The sequence below is a fragment of the Malania oleifera genome, chromosome 7 (assembly GCF_029873635.1).
Source record: "Malania oleifera isolate guangnan ecotype guangnan chromosome 7, ASM2987363v1, whole genome shotgun sequence".
NCBI lineage: Eukaryota > Viridiplantae > Streptophyta > Magnoliopsida > Santalales > Ximeniaceae > Malania > Malania oleifera.
The window spans coordinates 73,783,715-73,808,119 of record NC_080423.1 but is presented as its reverse complement, the minus strand read 5'-3'; the positions used below and the strand labels follow the sequence as shown (position 1 = coordinate 73,808,119).

General features: G+C 35.9%; 1 protein-coding gene across 2 annotated transcripts in view; it reads right to left on the bottom strand.

Moving 5' to 3' along the window:
- Positions 1-24,405, bottom strand: part of LOC131160514 (uncharacterized) — a 124,064-nt gene that overhangs the window by 30,627 nt on the left and 69,032 nt on the right. The window contains exons 9-10 of one of the 2 annotated variants that reach the window (XM_058116285.1): positions 9,893-9,969; positions 8,204-8,270 (exon numbers count right to left, since the gene is read on the bottom strand). In XM_058116285.1, coding sequence (XP_057972268.1) covers positions 8,204-8,270; positions 9,893-9,969 — 144 coding nt within the window. Of the gene's footprint in view, positions 1-8,203; positions 8,274-9,892; positions 9,970-24,405 lie in introns of both variants that reach the window. The other variant, XM_058116284.1, reaches the window with a different exon arrangement.

Genomic DNA, 24,405 nt, shown 5'->3' with positions numbered 1-24,405 from the left:
ATAAACCATTTAAATATTCTTTATTATAGAAATAATGATAATTTAGACACGAAAGGTTAAAAAAAATATTAATTAAGTTTATTTTTTCATACAATGTCAAAGAACTTGTCATAATATTTTGTTTTCAATAAAAATAAATAAAATAAATTAAGAGAGAAATTTCACTTCACTCCTAAATCTCTCATCTAAATCCTGAGGAAATTTCATTGTGTACTTAAAATTTCAAAAAGTTTTGCTAAAATTTTGAGTTCAATAAATTGTGAATGATTCGTTAAGATTTCAACGAAAATTATGCAGGATGGAAATCGACTGCCATTTCAATTTCGAGTGGAAACCGGAAAGTTCAATGAAAATTTCAACAGCTTCATGGAAATTTAAAACCATGGTTGGAAATGGGGTGTTGAGTACATGTGCGTTTACCTTACCGTGCAGCAATAGGAGGATCATCAAATGAGGAAACCAAAGGTGTGGTAGTGGAAGCTAGTAGGGACTCTTTTCCTCGGAGCCATCGTCATGAATACACCTGCAAATTAGGTTGATCAAGGCAATAAGGACTCTAACTACATAGAAACTCAAATGGTTGGTTGGGCAAGGACAACAACATAGAATCTAGAAGATTAGGCAAAGGAAGAGACTCACTGAGCTCAGAAGCACTCAGTGACTAGGTGTAGACTCAAAGAAGGTAACATCGACAGAAACAAAAAAGCGATGAAGCACAGGACTATAACAATGATATCCCTTTTGAGTATACGAGTAGCACATAAAGACATATTTTATAGTATGATGATCCAACTTATCCGCCCTAGGAGTTAGTTGATGAACAAAGGACACACATCAAAATATATGAGGAGGAAGATAAAATTAAGGTGAATTCGGAAAGAGAATGGGGTAGAGAATTTTACCACTAAGAATAGAGGAAGGCATTCTATTGATCAAATAACAAGAGTAAGTACAACATCACTCCAAAACACTTTAGATTCATGCATTTGATAAAGTAAAATGTGAGTGATCTCAAGAAGATGTCTATTTTTCCACGCTACAACCCCATTTTGTTGAGGAGTGTGAGCACAAGATAATTGATGAACGATACCAAACTGAGTCATATAAGTAGTGAATTGTGCATTGAAAAACTCTTCAGCATTATCACTTAACAGTATTCGAGCTAGCAAACCAAATTGAGTCTTTATTTCAGTACAAAAGGCCAAAAGGGACAAAATACATGAAATAACTTAGAATGATCTTTTATTAAATATAACCAAGTCATTCTTGAATAATCATCCACAAAGGTTAACAAAATACCAAAAACCCAAGTTGGACATGACCCTACTAGGACCCCATACATCTAAATGAACTAACATAAAAGGGCTTGCAACCCGTTTATTGACCCGGGAAGTGAAAGAAGCACGATGGTGCTTTACCAACTAACAAGACTCACTACAAAACTCAAACTAGGAACAAGACATTTTAACTTTTCCAAAGAAGGATGACCCAAGTGAAAATGAATTTGGAAAGGTGTGGCAACAATAGTGCAGGTGGTATAAGGAGATAACAACTTAAAGTTATAGAGTCCACAAGCTTCACGCCCTCCGCCAATCATCTTCCTCGTCTTCAAATCTTGAATGATCACAGAATTAGGGAAAAATGTCACTGAACAATTCATGGATTTAGTAATTTTTCTAACAAACATAAAATCAAAAAAAAAAAAAAAAAATTGGGAATATGTAAAACCGAACGAAGAGAAATAGAAGAAGTGGAATTTACAGCCCCAATTCCCTTGACTACAATAGTGGATCCACCAGCAAGAGTAATACAAGGTAAATTTGCAGGATGGTGATGAGTGGAGAAAGAGTTAGGTATACCTGTGATATGATCAGTGGCAGCGGAGTCTTTGACCTAAAGACTCGGACAAGAAATACTGGATGACAGGTATACAGTGTGCTTACCTATTTAGGCAAGAGATGCAATGGGGAGAGAAGCTTGTTGTGATGCTTGATACTGCTAGAACTTGGAATACTCTTCCTCTGACCTAGAGACAGTACGTTGCCCCCCACTTGATCCCAAAGGTAAGTAGGCGGTGATGGCTGCATTGGTTCCCCCCAAAGGTGAGGAGGCGGCGGGGGCTGCATTGGCTGTCCCCAAAGGTGTGAAGTCAGTGGTGGCTGCATTGGCAACACGTAAAGGTCTATCATGAAGATCGCAACACTGCTCAATACTGTGATTATTCAGTCCACAATGAGTGCACTTACGAGGAGTACCTCTGCCTCGTCCATCTCTACCACTACGACTACTTGAACCACCACGATAAATTTTGTGGTTGTTTGGTAGAGAACTAGAATCACTCTGTGTAGCAAAGGCTATCCTCTTAGAGCCAGATGCAAAAGCAAGAGAATGCGTGCTAAAGGAAGCATGAAGGACACGAGAATAAACATCAGCAAATGATGGCAGCTCAGCACTACTGAGTAACTGGGACTGAACTGCCTCAAACTCAGGTCTCAAGCCTGCTAGAACACAACGAACTGTCATATGCTCCCTCTACTTCTGCATCTCAAAAACGTTGGCAATTATAGGTTGCACGACGTTAAGCTCCTCATGAATATGATTTATCCCTCCAAAATAATCTGCGATACTCCAATCTCCTTATTGTAACTGCAAGTACTCCTAGGATAAATCATACATACGTGTAATGTTACTGGAGTAAAGAAGTCTGACATAATCCCAAATCTCCTTGCATATATCTAGATGCATACACATCCATGCAATATGTGGTTCCATCGAATTGCAAAAAGGGAAACAATCAAGGCTTCTTCCAAAACCGACATGTCTTTTCTCTTTCTCACTAGAAGAATCAGATTGGAGCAAGTGGTCAAATTCCCCTAATCCTGCTAAATAAATCCAAACAGCTATAGATCATTGAACATAGTTCTTTCCATCCAACTTTTGAGTCGTTATTAGTCGCAGTGACGTAGGAGACAAATTTTTGGGATTCATAGATTCCATCCTAACACTCACAAATCAGTAATCACACCAAAAACAAGAACGATCAAAACTAATTGGGATAATCACAAACTATGTGAAGCACTGACACAACAACAGATGAGATGAACAATTCACCGATGGATATAGCACTGCCACAGCACTCACAAATCAGCAACCACACCAAAAACAAGAAGAACAATCAATAATCATAACAATAACAAACCATGTGAGGCACCGACGCAACCACTGACAAGGTGAACAACTCGCCAATGGATATAGCACAGCCTCAGAACTGAACATACGAATGCTGCCACAGCTCCAAAAAACTCACAAGGAAGCCTTTACAAAACCTGAACAAAAATTAAAAGATACTGCGAGTGCATGGACGAAAAGGTTGAATTTTTGGGCAAAAAACTGGCCTAACAGCTTGATAATATAGTCTAAAGAAGGAATTGGACCATGCCAGAAGGAAAAAAAAAAAAAAAGGTGGCCAGAACTGCTCTCACACACCTGTGCATGGGGTCGGCCCTACCGGCATTTGGCTGGCGCGCGGGGTGCCCTCCAGAAATGGGGTTTTTTGGGGTGAGTCGTCGGGGAGGGGGTCTAATTATGGGTATATGGTTGGTTTTGTGATTTAGTATGGGATGGAGGTGGATTAGGGAAGAACAGCCATGGGAATGGTGTTTCCCAGCGGCTGAGAGAAATAGGATTTAGATAGGATCATGCTCTGATACAATGTTAAGATTTGATTAAAAATGAATGCCCAAACTTGAAGATAGGTCTCTCCCTCTATTTATAATACAAATTTAAATACATTCTAATGACAATAATATCCTTACTTTCACTAACATACTAACACACTCAATGAAAATAATTCTAAAAGACATATATAACCTCTAACACTAATAATGGGCAAAATTACTAAAGTGATTAATAGTATACTAAATCCTTTCTTTAAGTTGAATTTTGCATCTTATTCTAATCCTGAAAAGAGTATTTTAAAACATTATGAATCTTTAGCTGGTATTATTATTTTAAATTTTTCTGAATATAATTTGAAAAAAATAAAAATAAAAATAAAAAAGAAGAAGAAAGAAACAGAACTCATTGTTGCTGCGACAAAGAAAAAATAGCAGTCCCCATCCGATTAACTAATCTTCTACTCAAACTCAATCTTTATTTATCCATACTAGAACATTAGACAATTAGTCATGGCCAGTAGCACTAGCTGAGATAGGACCAGAGGGATCAAATTTTGACCACCTTTGAGAGACTAAAATAACATTCACATACCTTTGAAAGAAGCTGTCAATTTTGCAGGTAAGTTTTCCATATTGTCTCCAGGAGCTAACTTTTTGTTAAATCCCATTTTTTACGTTGTTTAAATCATGACTATATTTACTGAATAATTGTTTTGGAAATTTCAATAGATGAGATTACTTGTCATCTTGAACACTGCATATTAGTTATGGTAGAATTCAATTGGGAATTGCAAGGGCCGTTTTTGAAATTTTGTTCCTTGTTCTTACCTATACTCATACTATATTTTCTAGTCAAATCCTAAGAAAGGATATTCATGCAAAAGGTTTTGGACTTTCAGGCAGTATAATCCAAGTATCTCTCTTGTCTTTCTTCGTTAGTAGCAGACTGAGTTCAGTTTATAGCACATGTGATCATTCTTTCTAAAATAAAGTTTGGTGGGTCATGGTTATATATAAATCGCATTTTGTGTGGGAAACAAAAGTTGAGGGAAAATTGGTAATATATCACATTTTAAGAAATATTTGTCATTTAAAGTTACAACGGAAAAATTGTAATTTTGTATTATAATTCATGGTTTTAATATGTCAAATGAATTACAAGATCTTGTAGGCGGGTTGGGGTCTGCCTAAATTTAATGGATTGGATAGAATTTGCATACAAGTAATTTTATTGAGTGGTTCATGAATGACTAAATGACCACTTAAATAGGTTTGTTGGAGGCTTCCAAGAATTAATTGGTTGGCTTAAGTATTTTTGTACATAAGGACATTATCGTAAATTTAATATACAATTAATTCATTTCCTTTTGTTCTATTACACAACAAACAATGGAATGGAATTGTCATTGCATTCCATTTTTGATTCCATGTTTCAACCATTGGAATGGAATGTTCCCACAATGATTCCATTCCTAACTCGATTATATTTGTCCTCCGATTCCATTCCGTGAACAAAACAAGTGATAAGAGTGTCAATTGTCAAGGAATACAAAAAACATATGGCGAATGTTGATAGTCATTTTTTTACCAAACAACTTTTAACCCAAATGAAGATATCAAAATCTATGGAAAAATAAAGAGAAAGAAACAAATTGTTCACAAGCAATTGACCATAGGTCGACCGGGCTAGCCACAATTCAAATTTTTGACTTGTTTTGATGCAGTTAACTAGAGCTTTTGGGCTTGCCACATGTTCCAATGATACCACATGTCAACTTCTAACATTGGCAGTTGACGGTTGCTGGTTAATGGAAGTTACTTTTGAATTTGAATTTTTGAAATTTAAATTTGAAAAGGCTTTTCCCTCCCTTCCATTGAAGGTTTATAAAAGGACTCTCTTGAGGAGAGATTAGGACGTCCAAATGGGGGCAAGTTGAGGATTTCAAGACAAATTCATGGGTTTCAAGGAGACTTCCATTTGAAGGAGAGAAAGAAGAGAAACTATAACCCTCTTCTTTTGAAAGGGATTTTGGGGGTATGATTCGAGGTAAGGGACCTTCCACTTGATCTACAGGGAGTCATTCTTCAAAGAGGTCACTATCAAATCCTTTACTTCGTTCATTTCCATTCATTATATTGATTTTGGCATGTTGAAGCATGATTATGTTTTCTTGAATCATATGATACTTTATGATTTCTTTACTTTCCTACGTCAAAAATGCATGTTAGATGTTGTAGAACATGTTTCTATCATGGTTGCCTAGAAAAAAGCATGCTAGAATGTCAAAACTTCATGTTTGTATTGAAGTTCATGTTCAGGCAATCAATTGGCTATTGCAGGCAGTCGACCAACCTCTCCTTCATTTGAAAATGTAGTCGTTGGCTACAAGCAATCAACCGGACCCTACAAGTGATCGACCGCCAACTCCCAAGATTGCTCATTTTGCACTCCCCTTTGATTTTCTTTGTAATTTGAAGTATGTTAGTGCTTCTACACATGATAGAGCACCTGTGATTAACATTGATTGATTCTGCCTTCAGAGTTTTCATGATTTCTCTACCAAAAAAAAATCACTTTATCATTTAAAACAAATGGATTTGCATGAGTTTTCTCAAAAACATCAATGATTTTTTCTTGCGACCATAAATCTATGAAGAAGTGTTGGGTGTTCTCCAATCTTTTCAAATGATGGTCAAGTCAGGTTTATGGTTCTCCTTCCAAAAATCCACACTTTTTTTTTTTCAAAATGGTTGTTGTGGTTTTCTCCTTAAATAAACCAAAACATCTTTTAGAAAATTCAACTTTTTAATGAACAATTCATGATGCGGCTGTTAAATGGATTAGAAAGCCTCTTTTCTAGAAGATAACTCAAGGGATTTCAAGTTGGGTTTTATGGTTTTCCTCCCAAAGAAACCAAATTCATGCAAATTCAAATGTTTTCATAAATAACTCAAAAGAACATTTTTAAACTTAACTTTAAAATGTTTTTTGGGAATTATAGATGGCTTGATTCCTCTTTCAAGGTTATGCAGGTAATCTACTTTGTAGATTCAATCATACCAAACAAAAAATCTAAATCCCTCTTTCCTCTCTTCTCCATTTCTTCTTCATTGTTTGTTAATTTGCATGTGTTGTATGTGCATTTGGATTAGGCATTAAAGTAGTAGGACTTTCAAGAGGATTAACCCTCTACACAAGTCTTGCAAAGGCCTTCTCAAAGGGTAAGAGTTGAACACTTTCTGAAATGAACAATCAAAAAGGGGAAGCAAAAATGCAGAGGGTGGTTTACTGGCCTTTGTAGGCAGTTGACCGCTTGGTTTTCAAAGTTAACTTCTTCATTTTTTTGAAAGAAAAAAAAAGCTTCTACTGTTTGTTTTAGAGTAATTCTTTCAAAATGGATGTTTACACACACACACACAAGGTAAGCATGGTAACAATTCAAAGGAATGGATGATTTAGGGTGCTAATCTAATTAGAATGAATTTAAAGTGTTGCGTTCCGTATTCACAATTGTACTCCCGAACCTAATCTCTTTTAAAGGCTTTCCTTTATTTTGTCTTTTCAAAAATTAAAACAAAATGGCAACTCCATTTCTCTAAAGAAAAAAGTACAAATTAGAGGACCAATGATTTGGTACTATACGCTTGTTTGGTTTTAAAATGGCCATCAAAGTAGGCAACCCAAACAGGTCTTCAAAACCAGATGTCAGCAGTGGAAACAAAAAACAAATGGCTAAACGATTGTGTTAATCAGTCCACAGGGATAACTAGTTGGAGAGAGCAGTTCCAATATAATACTTTCCTTTAAGGGAAAATGAAAGCAATATAAAATGGGAAAAGCAACAAGACAATACTACTGTATTGAATGCAACACACCCAATGCAATGGAAGTAAAAATAATGTTAAGATGAAATTTCTGGACAAACAATTGGTGGAAATACTAGAAGACATTTCTTGTCGGCTTATATTTTTCTTCACATCCACAGACCAAATCAGATACAAAATCTCATACATAAATCAAAGAACTGGAGTCATAGAGGATTAAGAGTGTCAACTGTCCAGGAACAAGAATATATATGGAGGTGACAACTTGTGTAATTAATTGGTGCACTGAAACTAGTGTTGGAAAGAGCAGTTCAGATATAACATTCATTCTTCTAAGTCAGTGAAAGCAATATAAAATGAGGAAAATCAATAAGACAACACTACTAGATTGAATGAAATACACCCAATGCAATGGAACAGTGGAAGTAAGAATCACGTTAACATGAAGTTTCTAGACAAATAATTGGTGGGCAGTGTTTTGCTAAAAATAATCAAAAAGGGCAGCCCTGTGCAAAAAAGCTCCTGCATATGCAAGGTCTGGGGAAGAGGCAGACCACGATGGATCCATAATTTTGCTAAAAATACTCATTGTGCCAAAATTCATGTAACCTAAACCAGAATTGTAAGAAAACATCTTTGTCATGTATAATTCTTGCAGATTTTCTATAAGCAAGGGAAACACTCCCCAAGGCATAGTGTACCTTCTCAAGTTGGATAACCTCACTGGCCCTGCCCACACGAAAGTTGAGTGCTTCTTCTTTTTCAGATCTGCTTAAAGAATATGAAAAACCATCAGATTCATATTATGCTAAATCTATGTTTAGAGAATTGAGAAGAAATTTCTAGAGTATAAACTATATTCAAGAAAATATCAAAAAAAAAAAAAATTACAATATCAGGGAAATAATCATTTATGCTTCTCCTCATCAAAATTCAACAATTTATCACGTCAAAAAACAGGTACAAATAGCACATCTAACGACGAAGATACGTATCAAGCTGGAATGCACTTCCCCTATATTCTTGCAAAGCCACCATTAATTCACCAGAAAATAAATAATAAGAAACCCTTAATCTGTTTCAAAGTATGTACCACCCAGTGTCTTGCATCAGGCAAACTTAGTTTTCATTCCTTCGTTAAATGTGAAAATGTTATGACAACCAACCCCAATATACAGCCGTATCCAACAATTCAGGATGATTAGCAACTTTGGAGGGAAGGATTTTGTTCAAGTGCTTGTTTCAATCAAACACCAAAAGTCCAAAATCAGTTTATGAAAAAAAGTTCTACAATAGAGGTAATTAAAAGTAAGAACAATTAAAAATGATGCTATTTTGAAAATTTTCAAAACCCCAAACCATCCCATCCCAGCACTGCAATAAATTATCAAAAGCATTGCTTATCAGCATTTATAACATCAGCAGATTACCATGAAGATTCATCTTTCATTTCTAATTGTTGAGAAATTCCACTAGTCAACTTGTCCCACATTGGAAAATTGAAGGGCTTACATGCATGGTTGAGCCCAACACCAAGAGCTTAAGCTTTCAGGCAAAGTGGTGCTTAACATGATATTAGAGCCATGGTTTCCCGGAGGTCCTGGGTTTCAGCATTGTTGCCCACGTTTATTGTTTGATTGTAAAAAAATTGCTCTCATTGTAATAGGTGTTATTTATCATTTGTTTACCTTTCCACGTGCAATTAGACTGCACGTGAGTGGAAGTGTTAAAGCTTGGTATATACTGTTGGCCCACAACCTAACAGATTAATCTTTTAGGTTAAGTGGTCATCTAACATTAATTTTGGTATTTTTGATGCCTAAACATCTTAAGAGAGCAAAGAGGAAACTTGCTAGCTGGAACAGTCAAGATTACAGATGCATACCTCTAGGGAAGCTACATGTGCCTAAGCAGGCCCCAAAATGAGTTTTGTCTTTAGCATTTCCTTCTCATGTGTGCTATCAAGGAGTTTCAATAACTTTTGTACTGGTAGAATATTCCAAAGTCATTTTATTTTGCTCAATATAGCTAATAACATGTCTGAGCCACTCCAGAAACTAAAACATCAGGAGGTTGCGTAGATATTTCTTAGAGAATATTGCTAACACTGGTTATCAGTGACTCAGTGTTTGTGACATCAACTTATTACCATGAAGATTTATATTTTATTTTTAGTTTTGGTTTTCTTGACAAGATAAACATCTTACACGAGCAAAGAGAGCTTGTTAGATACACTCATAATTAATGATGATCTTTAACACTTGGGATGGCTCATACGAGCATTCCCCTACGATGGAAAATGCCAATATGCATTTATACATGCACCAACACTAAAAAACAAACACAAGCAAAAGTGCATGTACACACGAGAAAAATATTCAGTAAGAGACCTGTGGTCTTCAATGCGCTTTTCAGCTTTCGAGGTTGAGCTAGCAAGTGATTCAAATAATACTTTCAATTTATCAACCTGCACGTCAGTCAAATGTCAAAGCAATTAATGTGACAAGACATTAAACTAGAACAATACAATTAGAGAGTACAGATAAAACAAACAATGCCCAGTTGCACAAGCTAAGAGGAATTCACATCAGCCGAGGGCAGGACGTATGATTTCTTTTTTTGTGGTTGATTTGGTTAGCCCTTTGTTTCTTGGAACTTTCATTTCAAATCTATTAATGATTTGAGAGTTTATGGAAGTTTCCTCCTTGTTATTGAACAATTGGCATCTTTCTTCAGGCAGGGATTTGGATCATTTGGGGGTATATTCTTGTAAATCTTTATTTTGATTTTTTGACCTGTTCCGACTCTTGCTTTCCTCCATACTCATGTATTTGGAAAGCCAAAGCTCCCCCAAAGATTAAGGCTTTTATTTGGCTTACTTAATAGAATCAATATAAATAATCTGTTGCAAATCAGAATACCTTTGAAGGCCTTGTCTCCAGATGTTTGTGTGCTTTGTCATTTGAATTCTGAACCAGCATCTCATTTGTTCTTACATAATGAGTTTGCTTGGAGCATCTGGAATAAATTATTCGGTGTGTTTGGAGAAGCTTAGCTTTCTCCAGCCCAGTGAAAGGAACGTTGGCTATTTCTTTTGAGGGTCTTGGAAGAAGGAACGATAGGGTTGCTCTTTGGATATGCGGTATATTTGCAGTGCTGTGGGGATTATGGTTGGAGTGCAATGCACAGATTTTGTCAGGGAAAAAATTCAATTGTCAGCTGGTTTGGGAGAAGATTCAATACTTTGCCTCTTTAGGGTGCATTGGTTTAGATGCTTTAAGGGTTCTAGCTTTTCAGAAGTTCAGTAAGAATGGAGGAATTTTTTGCTTTGGATTTTTCCAGAATATTGATAGGAGATGTCTTATTCTCCTATTTATAAATTCTTCTCTCATCAACATACTCTCTTCTTTTGCCATTAAAATAAAAATAAAAAAATAAAAAGCAGGAATTTAGATTTTATGAATAGACCAGAAAACAGAGAATCACAACACTTGTTTTTACGGGATTTCAAGACGCTCTCTTCAGTTTCAGAATCTTGCCTTTTTAAGGAAAAGAAGAAACAATATTTTTTATATTAAAAAAAAAAAAAAAAGAACAGATTTTTTTGAAGGAAAAAAAAAAAAGAATGTAGGAAAAGAAGCATAAGAAATCCTCATTAGGTGAGATGAGAATTGTTGAAGTATTTGGTGAATTGAAGGACCTAATCAAGGTGATATGTATCTCATTCTAATTATAATAAATGTCAAGTACAATCTAGTAATACCCTTGCTAACTCACGTTTATCAGCATACACTGGCACATACTAATAATGCTAAATGACTAGAATAATCACTAACGCTTCCCTCCAAGCTGGAGCATATATATCATATGCTCATAGATTGTTACAAATGAATTTAACATGGGCAAGCCCCCAAGGCTTTAGTGAATAAATCAGCAAACTGCAAATCAGACATCACATGGGTGGTTGTAATGAGCTTCTCCACAAGTTTCTCCTGAACAAAGTGGCACTGTGTTTTTGTTCGCTCATAGAAGACTGTGTTGGAAGCAATATGAACAGCAGCATGATTATCACACATCAACTACATACACTGAGAATGTGGAAAACCTAATTCTTCTAACTTGTTCTCCAACCAAACAAGTTCGCATGTAGTGTGAGCCATGGCCCTATACTCTAACTCAGCATTTGACCTAGCAACCACGGTTTGTTTCTTACTTTCCCAAGAGATCAAATTACCACTAACAAAGACATAGTACCCAGTTGTGGATCTTCTTTTTTTTCTTTTCTTTTCTTTCTTTCTTTTTTTTTTTTTTTTTTTGCATTTTCCCCTTTCTTTTCCCTTTATTAAAGCTTAGAATTCAATTTTAAGTTGGTTTGTTTAGTTGGTGATTTTTTTATAAAAAAAAAAAAAAATTATTTTTGAGTTCATTTTCTTTGACATATAGTATGCATATCTTTCAATGAATAACATTAAAATTAACACAACTTTTTCTCTCATTAAATTATATATGCTTGTATTTTAAGTTATTCCAATTTTTTTTTTCTGTTTTTCTTACACCTAGTTTGGAGACTAAAATACATTCTATTATATGCATATTTCTTCTTGTTTAACATATGAACATTGTATATTTTATTTTTTGGGTAACAAATGTTTCATTAAAGAGTAAAAGAGTACAAACGATGGCATTCTATCATTTATATTTCTTTGCATTTATGATTTCCTAGTTTGAATTTCAACTAACATCAGTAAAGTAGTGAAAAAATTAGCAAATGCACGCTTCTTGCCAATAGCAACTAAAGCCCCCTACATCACATTTGATATCTGTAGTATATGTTATATTTAAGTTGATTAAAATTTCCTAAAAATCGTTCAAAGCTTTAGTATAAGGATTTTGGGATCAAAGCAGGTGAATCTATATGTATTTAAAAAGTTTGCTAATGCAAAAAAAAAATTCATGGGCATGGTGACCTTACCTGTTGCGTAACATCCGCTACAACTACAACCGTTACCGTTACATGGATCGCGAATGTTATTTAAAACCATGCTCCCAAGTGCACCTTTTAGACATCTTAAGATGCAAATTACTACATCCCAGTGACTTGTTCTTCGAGAATAAAGAACTAACTCACAACACTTGTTTCGAAAAATATATCAGTTGAATGACTGTAGGATAATTCAACTTTCCAACAAGTCTCCGACACCATCCTGTATTAGGCAACAAATTACCCATGTCTGACACTAACTTACTGTTGGGATCCACAGATGTATCAATAGGATTGGACCCCAACATCATCTAAAAGATCAAGAAATTACTTCCTCTATGACAAGAATATTCCCACACAAGATCTCGATACTTCTACACCCAAAAAGTACTTCAATGGTCCCAAATCCTCTGTCTAAACTTAGTTTCTAAGAAAATCTTGAGACCCTAGATGCCTTGATCATCATCATCAATAATCATAATATCATCCACATACACAAAAAGCAAAATCCTGCCAAATGAAGCATGATGATAAAATATAGAGTGATCTACTACACACTGTTTAAAGGCCAAACTTAAGTGTTACAGCAATAAATCAACCAAACCATGCTCTAGGAGACTATTTTAAACCATATAATGAATTCGTAAGCCAATAGATTAATCCTAGCTCCCATTGAGCAACATATCCAAGTTGTTCCTCCCTACAAACCTTCTCCTAAAGATCACCATGTAGAACATCTTCACATTTAATTGATGTAGAGGCCAGTGACAAGTGGTAGCTAAATGGATGAACAATTGTATTGATACAAGTTTGGCAACCAAGGAGAATGTGTCTGAATAATCCAAACCATACACCTAAGTACATCCCCTGGCAATGAAAGGCCTTCAATCAAGCCACAGAACCATCTGGAACAACTTAAACGATATACACCTAGCGACAACCAACCATAGGCTTATCAGAAGGAAGAGGTACCAACTCCCAAGTTTAATTATTCTGTAGCACATGCATTTCTCCAATCATTGTAGTCCTCTACCCAAAATGGAACATGGTTTCAAAATTAGATTTTGAAAGAGCAAAAAAAGACAAAATACTAACAAAATAATACTATAAAGGTGACAAGAAATCATGATGAACAAAATTAGAGATTGGATTTAGGGTACAAGTGTGTTTACCTTTCTGAACAACAATAGGAAGATCAACATATTGGGAAATAAGATCGATTGACAAAGGAACTAGAAGCATAAAAGTCAAAGTTAAAGGAGGCTCAAGGGATTTGAGTTGTCGTGTGTACTCCTGCAAATTAGGAAGATCCAAGCAATGTGAAGGACTCTAATTGGATGAAGATATAGGGGAATTGGGTGGAGGTAATAGGTTAGGATTTGGAAGACTTCATAGAGGAAGTAACGCATCAAGGTCAACAAAACTCAAGAAATCATAATAATATGATGTAGACTCAAAAAAGTGATGTCGGCAAAGAAAAAGATCAACATTAAGTAGGGCTAAAACGTCAATATCCCTTTTGAGCATAGGAATAGCCCAAAAAGATCATTTGATAGCACAAGAACCTAACTTATCCATTCTTGGACTTAACTAATGGATAAAGGACACACATTCAAATATACAAGGAAGAAGTGAGAACAAAGCAAAGACTTAAATTTCCGACAAAATGTCGAAATTTCGGTCAAAATTTTGGATTTCGAAGGGGTCCTAAAACGAAATTGCGATACAAATTCAATTTTGCAGAAATTCGATTGAAATTTTGAGATTTCGATAAATTTCAAACGACATTTCGAAATTTTCAAAAATTTTGATTGCCATGTGGAAAAAAAAAATTGGAGGGGGAAATTCTAGTGCTGCACTCTGCCTTTGTTTTGTTTTTCCCATGTGATTGGTTTGTTCTTCTTGTGCAGCCTGCGAGTATACAATGGAGATCGGAGAAATTTGAGTCAAATCTCAGTTCAATACATCATTTACTAGATGAGTCATGACAAAGAAAAAAAGAGATCTTGCAGAGATGCTCTGCAGATGCAACTCAACTATTCAACAAATTCATCAACATGCTGAAGACCCTACCGGCTACCAATGAAAATATCTACACAAGAATGCAAACAAAAGGAAAATTTTTTCAATAAATTAGCTTGTAGCATGCATTAGGATACATACCTCGAGATCCTTGAAAAAAGGCTTCTTCTTCTTCCATCTTCCATCTTCCACCTTCAAACTTCAAAAAAAAAAAAAAACAAACACTAGATTTCAGCTGCCTCCTTCCTCCACCTTCAAACTCTTGAAAGCCCTAGCCTTCGCGTCCCCTCCAGTGCTCCAACCCTTCGACCCCCTCCCTCTAGCCTTCAGCTTCACCCTCCACCTCCATCTCCCAAGTCGCAGCCAGCAGCAGCACCTCCTTCAATCGCTACAATTTCCCTCTCACAGAGCTGCGAACATGACCAAGCAGTCGAGTCCACGAGCAGACAGGAATGACAGTTTAAGTGCAAGCACAATGACTGATTCAAAGTGGAAGCCATGAAGCATTAAAGATGATTTTACCTAGCTAAAGTCTTGGAGCCTTTAAAGATCAAAGCTGAAGACTTGAAGAAATTTTTCTATGTATATTGCATTTAGGAACTATGTGAGTACATTTCCCATGAACATGATATGAAGCTCAAACATGACCTTAGTTGGACCTTAGGCACTCTTAAGTTTTTATGAAAAATCATTTTATTAAAGTGCAAAATCATTTCTAAGGATAAAAAATGTTTTTAAGTATGAAAAACCAAAAGAATTGTTGTTCTAGGCAATTCCAGCGACCGAAGCAGAGACTCGGTCGACCGAAAATCGTGGAAAATCACATATGAGAAATCATCAGGAACTCGGGCGACCAAACAAGTAGTTCCAGCGACTGAATAGGCAATTCAGGTGACCGAATCCTAACTTGGTCGACCAAAACTGTCAGGACAATGTTGCAACGGCTAGAAAACGGTAGGATTTTTAAAATAAAATAAATATAAACTTGTCCAACGGTCACATAACGGCTAGAACTCGAGCTTGCCTATAAATACAAGGCTTCTAGAGTTATTCTAACAATGATTGAGAATTGATTCATATTGAGATTATTATTTACATCATTTTCAAAGTTCTCTCACACTTATCTTTCCCAAAACTTTAGAGAACGCCTTGTTTCTCCTTTGAGCTTCATTCAAATTTATTTGGGAGCGTATTAGATTTGTATTTCTATTGTACTCATCAGCTTTATTGAGGAGCACTCATTGTACACCTTTGATTCTTCATTGTACAACAACGGTTCGGGTTTGAATTGTTTCAAGCAAAGGATATCTTGCTTGAAGTTGTGTAAAGGCATCTCCGCCTGAGTAAAGGGGGGATTGTAAAGGCATCTCCGCCTAGTGAAGGAAGGATTGTAAAGGCATCTCTACCAAGTGAAGGAGAGAGGTAGCTCCACCTATTGAAATAGTACATAGTGAAATCCTCAAGTGGTTTTCTTGAGGCAAGGACGTAGGCTGGAATCGCCAAACCTTGTAAAACCCCGTTTTTGCTCTCTTTCTCTACACTCTTTTATTTCCACACATCTACGATTATATAATTTGAGATTGCTTTTACATACTTTGAACACAAGCATAAACTGAGTTTATAGTTGTTTAGATATTTGATTAAATTTTTAAAACACCCAATTCACCCCCCTCCCCTCTTGGGATTGCACCAATTCTAATAGTTTTAACTTTTAAGTTAGTTATATTTTCTTCATTTACTTAAAATCTCCCTCCTCCTCAATATATTTACGAGATTGCCCCTCCTTAAATCCCCATTCTCTATTAACCTCTCCCATTTACCCCCCTCAATCCTAGATTGCTAGTAAATAGTAAATAGTAAGTTTAGTAACTAATTAAAATTAAAGTAATTTATTATTTATTAGCTTATTATGGTATAAATTATTTCATTTATTTGAATAATTTAATTTCAAAAATTCATTACTTAATAATAATTTTGTAAATTATCATTAATTTTTAAATTTTAATTTATTAATTTAATATTTCTCTCGGTTATTAATTTATCTTGATTTAGGACCTAAATAATTTTCTTTTAAAATTGTAGAGTAATTTAACACCTAATCATTGTAGCTTAGTGATTCAATAAATTAAAGTAATTTACTAATTATTAGCTTATTATAGTTTAAATTATTTTATTTATTTGAATAATTTAATTTTCATAATTTATTCGTAATTTTTAAAATTATCATTAAATTTTGCAAATTTAATTTAGTATTTTAATTCTTGACTTATTAATTAATTATATATTGATAAACGTCTTAAATAATTTCCTTTTAAAATTGTTGACTAATTTAACACCTAATTATTGATTCATTATAGCCAGGTAGGAGAGTCAAATTATCTGCAAAATTGTCTAAAGGAAGAAAACAAGATCCAGCATGGGAACATGGGTACCCGATGCCAAACGTAAAGAATGGATTTATTTGCAAAGATTGCAGAATACAAATGAAGAGTGGTGGTGCAACAAGATTAAAAATGCACTTAGCAAATTATGACCCACAACATAATATAAAATTTTGTGACAAAGTACCTCCAAAAGTTAAACAGGAAATGAAAATAATTTTAGAAATAAAAATAGTAGCTAAGGCAAACAAAATAGAAAGAATGGAGGAAATAATAAAATGAATTGCGTGGCAACTTGATGCAACCACTAGAAATTGATGAAGAGGATGATGTTGATATTGCATACCCATTTGAAATTTCTCCCAATAAGAGGTCTGCATACCGTTGAGCATCCTTTGCTTCAAAACAAACAGAATGAGAAAGAGACCAATCTTGTAGGTTTGCAGGTAGCCAACAAGGAGGCAGTTCTGGGGCTAGTAGCAGTGGAGGGCGACCTCCGATGAGGCGATCTCAAAGTGTGAGAGAGCCAGAAACGGAGCCATATATTTCACAGCCTTCTCGATATTACAAGTCAGACGCAGCAAAACAAAAAATCTTGAAAAATTTATTCAGAGGAGGTAAAATAAAAGAAGAAATGAATAGGTTGATTTCCAAGTTTTTTATATATGATTATGTTCCACCAGAGAAGGAAAAACAACCTCATTTTAAAAACATGGTATGGGGTTGCCAAGCAGCTAGAACGGGAGTCGATGCACCTACACCCAATGAAATTAGAATAAAATACCTTGATTTAGAGGTAAAGGAAGTGGGAAGCCATGTAGAAGAAGTAAAGAAAAAGTGGGTCACGTATGGCTGCACAGTAATGTGGATGGATGGACAGGCCCTACAAAACTATCCACCATAAATTTCATGGTTTACTTGAAAGGGAGCACAATTTTCCTAACGCCAGTAGATGCTTTTGTCAAAATAAAAGATCATGAATACATATATCCCTATTTTAACATGTTGTGCAAGAGGTAGGAAATCAACATGTTGTCCAGGTAGTGACCAATAATGGCAACATCTACAAGAAAGCCGGTCTAAAATTAAAGAAAAAATTCAACTTCTATTAGACTCCTTGTGCGGCCCATTGTATTGATCTCATTTTTTAGGAGATCGGAAAAGGAGAGGCAATTAGCACAATGATCTTGCAGGGGAGATAGATCGCTAATTTTATATATAACCATGGACGGTTGCTTGCTAAAATGAGGGAGCACTGTCAAGGGGATATTGTGTGTATAGAAGCCACACGATTTGCTACAAAGTACATTGCCTTTGATATCTTACAAAAACAAAAAGTAGGCTTAAAATCTCTATTCACATCTGATGCATGGGCTGAGCATGCTCGTAGTAAAAAAAAATTGGGTAGAGAAATTGAAAGCACAATTCTTAACCATCAATTTTGGGATAGAGTGGCAAAAGTTTGTAACATTTATAAGCCTATACATCGAGCATTGCGTATAGTCAATAGTGAAGTGTGGCCAACATTAGGAGTTGTGTTTGAAGCAATAAGGGTGATGAAAGAGGCCATTGAAGTGGGTGCAAGAAGTGCAAGATAGTTTCTCAAAGTAATCAATGACCGGTGGGAGAGAACCCTTGAACATCCTCTTCATGTAGTAGGTATAAAAAATTTATAAATTTCAAGAAATTCATATATCAAATTACTTATTACATATTTACATTTTACTTTAATTAATTGACAACTTATTTTCTAAATCCAAAATGTCAATACAAAGAATGTGTTGGGGAACCTTATTTGGTTGATGCAGTTCATAAAGTTTTTAACAGCCTTGAACCACATTCCTCTAGCCTAGATCAAATTGGAAATGAGGAATATTTTAAAATAAAATTGAATAAAGTAAGTCTCAATCCATGTTTAATTATTTAATAACAATTTTTTTTAGATTATTCTATTTATAGATGCAAAAAAAAGCTTCGGAGAAGCAGCTGCTAGGGCAACCATGGCACCTAGTAAGTATTCATGTATAAATGTACAATACAAAGTTAAAAACTTCAAGTACAATTTACTAAGTACTAACTTGCATTCTTAAAATATCTTGCACAGTTGATTGGTAGATGATGTATTCAAGTGCTCCAATCCAAAGGAAGCTAGCAATGCACATTTTGTCTCAAAGTGCATCTACATCAACTAGTGAACGAAATTGGAGCACATTTGCACTCATTCACATGATGCAAAGAAATAGACTAGTGATTACGCGCTTAAAGTGCATAATTAGGTGTTTTAATCCGGGCATTAGGGCTTATAGATTTAATTAATTGCCTAATTACTCTCAATATTCTAACAAAGTGCCCTATTTATAATTTATCAGTTTTATTGAGCAATTAATGAATTTTTGGCATTTTTTTATCGCAGGAAAATTCTGGAGAGCTAAAACCGACATAAGTTCGTAATTCGCGCATAACTTTTCCGTACGAGCTCCGATCGAGACGATTCAAAATTCTGGAGAAAGACGAGAAAATTATCTACAACTTCCGTGTTTTAAGCTTCGAGAGAAACAGGCTCCAAGAGAGTCAAAACAGGCCTCATTCGCAGAGAGAAAAATGAGAAAAAGAAAAATAATAAAAAATATATATATAAAAACTGATGTGACCCGGCTATGCAGGCCGGGTCGGGTCATCTTCCTGGGTCGTGCATTAGGGCAGTCCTCCGCCTCTCTATTTATCCTCTTTTCTCCCCTGTTCTGAAGCAAGCCTGCAGGGGCTCCTTCTCTCCCTAACTCCCTTCTTCAACCTCTCACAGCTCTCTCCCTCCTTTCATTCTCTCCTTCTCAAGCTTTCCCTAACTCTCTTTCAGTTTCTCTGTCTCTCGGCCCTCACTCTCTCCTTCTCTGTTTCTCAGTCTCTCTTTCTCTCCCTTAGTCCTTGCTCTCCCTCTCTTACTCTCCCTCGGCTCTGCTCCGGCCACCTGCAGTGCGCCACTCTCTGTTCCAGACCGCTGCAACACTCCGGCCAGCTTCAGGCTCTCCGCAGTCCGGTTCCTGCTTCAGCTGCTGCAACTCACGGCCACAGCTCCCCCCGAGACCCACCAGCCACCTGCTCCTGCCAGCTCCCCATGAATCACCTCCTAGCTACCAGCAAACACCGTGAGACCCCTGCTGAAGCAAGACACAGCAGCCACCTCTGCTCTCGGGCCACCTCAGCAACAGCCACCAGCCACGGCCGTGAGCCACCCTCTGCCCCACAGGCCCGGTTCTCTCCTCAGCCTTGCAGGACACCACTCCAAGCCATGCACAGCTGCTGCAGCCGAGCACCACCACAGCGCAGCAGCACCCAAGACTCTCCAATCTGTTGTCCAGAACCAACCACACGGCTCTCTCTCTGTCTTCCTCTCTCTTCTTTTCTTTCTTTCTTTTATTGTTAAGTTGGACGTTATTGTTTTTTTTTTTTTTTATTGAAGTTATTCAAACAGTTTGAATTTTAAATATTCTTTAGAATATTTTATTATCATTGCAGCATTTATTTATCTTTTCACGTAATTTTAGTAGTAGAATTAATTAGTAGCTCTGTATTCCATTACTTGCATAAAGTCCAATTTGGTTCTAAAAACAAAAAGAAAAAGAAAAAAAGAAAAAAAAGTGCTTTTGTTTTTTAAGAAATTAGATTAGTTGATCTTTTCAAAATTTTAATTTTTGTCGAAGCTTTGATTTAGTTTAGGGTCCATCTTATTAAAGTCCGTATTGTTATCGTGTTTTGTTATCGTTTAAGTCGTTAAAGGTTAAATTTTTTGTTTAAGTTTTCAATTTTGTTAAAGATTCGGTTTTTATCGTTTGCATTTTTGTTTGTTGAGTTTCATTATTGCGTGTTTTAATTACGTGTTTAAAGTTACCGTCTTTAGTTAACGCGTGTTTCGATGTTTACCTTATTAGACGTAGGGTTTCCGTTCTTACACTATTTAATTCAGTGCATGCTAGGATTAGGGTTTAAATTGAGTGTTCGTTTAATTTGTCAAAGTAAATCTGAAACAACCTTGAAAATCCTGAATCTTAACTGACTTCAGCAACCTTTTATTTTCCGATTGGAAAAACGTAAAACTTGAGATTAAAACGCATTCCTTGAGGAGACAATCTAGCCCTTGGGCTGAATATTACACGACAGAACTCCTATACTTGGGATAGCTTTCGAGCTGCTCATTTTTCGAGTGTGTCAACTAGCCTACACTAGACTTCAGCAGCTTGTTTTTTTCTATTACAACATGAAGCTTCAAAAAAAAATATGGATGTCGAAATGGACAAAGTGGCTAAACAAGATCCAATGGACCTTCTTGATGTATCAATTGAATTGGGTGACAAGGATGAGTATCCACTTTTCCAGTGGATTACACCATCCCATCTTTATGAACGAGATGGAAGTTCCCACTCACAAAGGGCCAAGCATGCATGAGATGACTTTTGCATTGATGTTAATCAAGTAATGATGGTTGAGGTAACATCTAGCAGCAATGATTCACTAATGAATCTTAGGTCTAGATATGAAACTTCATCCACTATGCCCTCTGGTGTTGATGATGATAAAAACGACAACGACTCTGCTGGTGGTGATGGATCTAACCCCGGTGGTAGTAGTGGGCAAGATGATGATGGAGGAAATGAGAGATTGCAATATTATAGATCAGAAGTGGAATATACACATCCTCCCCAACTAGAAGATGAGGGTCTACAAAGAGAAATGCGTCCAGTTGATAGGCAATCCAGTCGTGGAAAGGGAAAAAAGGAGGATGCATCAAACAGAAGAGAAGACCTTTTCCCTTAGTTTGGAATCTATGAGAATAGGAACAAAGCATGACTCCAATGGTTATAATGGTTATCAATCAACAGAGGACAGTTCCTCACAATCAACATATGGCCAACCATTTCCGTATGCATATGAGTTGGCACAACAATATGGAAATTGGCACCTATGGTTATGGACAAACAAGCCAAAAATACGAGTATGGCTAGTATGCAAATGCAAAGCAATCCTATGGACATACACAACAAGTAGAACTTGCAATAAGGCATCCTAGTAGAAGAAGATCTTCTGGCCGAGTAGATATTTCCATGAATTAGATGTGACTATGGAGGAGTATGAACAACACATGTACACCTATACTCAATATTTTGGAAATTATATGACATGGAGTGATTATTGTAAACAATATATGTCATCTCGAAATCCCAATGATAGGGATAGGAGACATGACTTTGAGCCACCAAGAAACTCCATGTGATATTAGATCACCAAATGCATCATATTGAAAAATGTAATTATTTTAAATGATAAATATGTTGCCTTAAACCATCAAAGGAATAGCTTCAAAACTTTATAATCATTTGAATGTTCTTCACTTCATAGCTTGTTTTGCGATATGCAGTTTAATACTCTACATACTAAAAACTTGTCATATATGCATTTTTTAAATGTATTTTGATACTATATTAAGCATAATCATCTATTTTAATATTTCCTAAAGTTTTACTGTAAATTTCCATCGTTTACTATAAATTTCCATAATTTCTTTAAATTGAAATCAAAATTTCCGTAAATTGAGACCATCAAAATTTCCATCGAAATCGAAATTTAAGTCCTTGGAACAAAGTAACCTTAGGGAATATAACTTAATATGGGATTTTGCAGCCAAGGACAAAGGATGGTATTTTATTGATGAGAGAGCAAGCAATGAGCACAACATCACTACAAATAATTTTAGGGACATTCATTTGATACAATAGGGCTTGACTTGGAGGATATGTCTATTTTTTTCCACTCTACAACTCCATTTTTCTGTGGAGTGTGGGCACAAGATGACTGTTGGATCATACCAAGGTTAGTTATTAAGTAGTGAATTGAGCACCAAAGTATTCCTTAGCATTATAGCACTATCACTACAAAGTATCTTCATTGGCATAGAAAATCGAATATTTGAGAACAAAATGCACAAAATATTAAACAACTTAGAATCATCTTTCACTAAATACAACCAAGTCATTCTAGAGTAGTCGTTCGAAAAATATAACAAAGTACTGAAACTCCAACATTGATGGGGCATGACTAGGACCACAAGCATAAGAATGGACTAACATGAAAGGGCTGACCACTCATTTATTGACTCGAGAAACAAAGGGAACACAATGATGCATTCCAATATGGCAAGACTCATACTCAATATTAGACATAGATCTTAAATTAGGAACTAATAGTTTTAACTTGTCCATTAACAGGTGATCAAGGCAACAATGGATTTGATGTGGTGTAACTATGACACTGCAGGAAATAGAAGAAGAGAGCAACTCAAGTAGGAAAGTCCACCAGCATCACGTGTTGTGCCAATTATTGTCCCTGCATTCAAATCTCGAATAACGATAGAATTAGGAAAGAAGGTTACAAAACAAGTTAATGACCTAGTAATTTTACTAACAAACATGAGATTAAAGAGAGATTAAGGAACGTACAAAACAGAAGAAAAATAGATGGAGGAAGTAGGATTTATTGTTCCAATCCCTTTAACTGTAGTAATGGACTCATCAGCAAGGTTAACTGTTGGTAGATTTTTAAAATATTGGAGGGTAGAAAAGAAGTTGGTGACACCTATCATATGATCAATAGCAGCAGATTCAATAACATAAGGACTAGCGAAAGAGATACCAAATGACATACAAACTGCAAGATTACGACTATAAGCAAAAGATGCAATGTGATAAGATGCTTATTGGGATGCCTGATACTATAGGAACCTTGAACACTCTTCCTCAGAGATAGTTATAGTACGTTGTTCACCTGAACAAGTGACTGACAAGGAAAATATCGGATTTGGGGATGTCATTCCAACACACACAAATGAAACCAACGACAAACAAGGTGAACTTCCGAGCCAGTTCAAACAACCACAGATAAGGTTAACCACTAACTCAACCATGAATGAATCACCAACTACCAGACAAAGCGAGCCATTAGGGTTTAGGCCAATCATGCTATAAATCTGAGAAACATATCCCTCTGAAATACCCACCTGCAAAAGCCCACAATGATGCCATATACTGAGTCCTATCCCAGAGCATGGACCAAGACATCCTACCCTATGTCAATATACAAGCTTTCTGTTCCAGGTTCCAGCAATATACCCCACAAAAGAGCAAAAATACAAATTCGAACTATCTCAACTCCTACCACTACTTTTAAGGAAATAGCCAACAAATCACACCTACTTCCGACAAACCCAACTATCTCCCAAAAGCCGAAACAACTTGTTCTAAACCCTGCAAGGAAAGGAGCAATGTAGGAAAAGTTGAGAAGCAGATTCTCTAGAGTCAAAACATAAAGTACCCAGATCTGGAGATAAAGCCTTACAATGCCTCCTCTGCAATAGATTGTTAATGTTAGTCTATTAAGAGCAACTAACCAAATAAAAGCCTTAATCTTAGAGGGACTTTGGTCTTCCAAATACTACAATGAAGCAGAATGGACAAGGTTTCATGGATCAAAT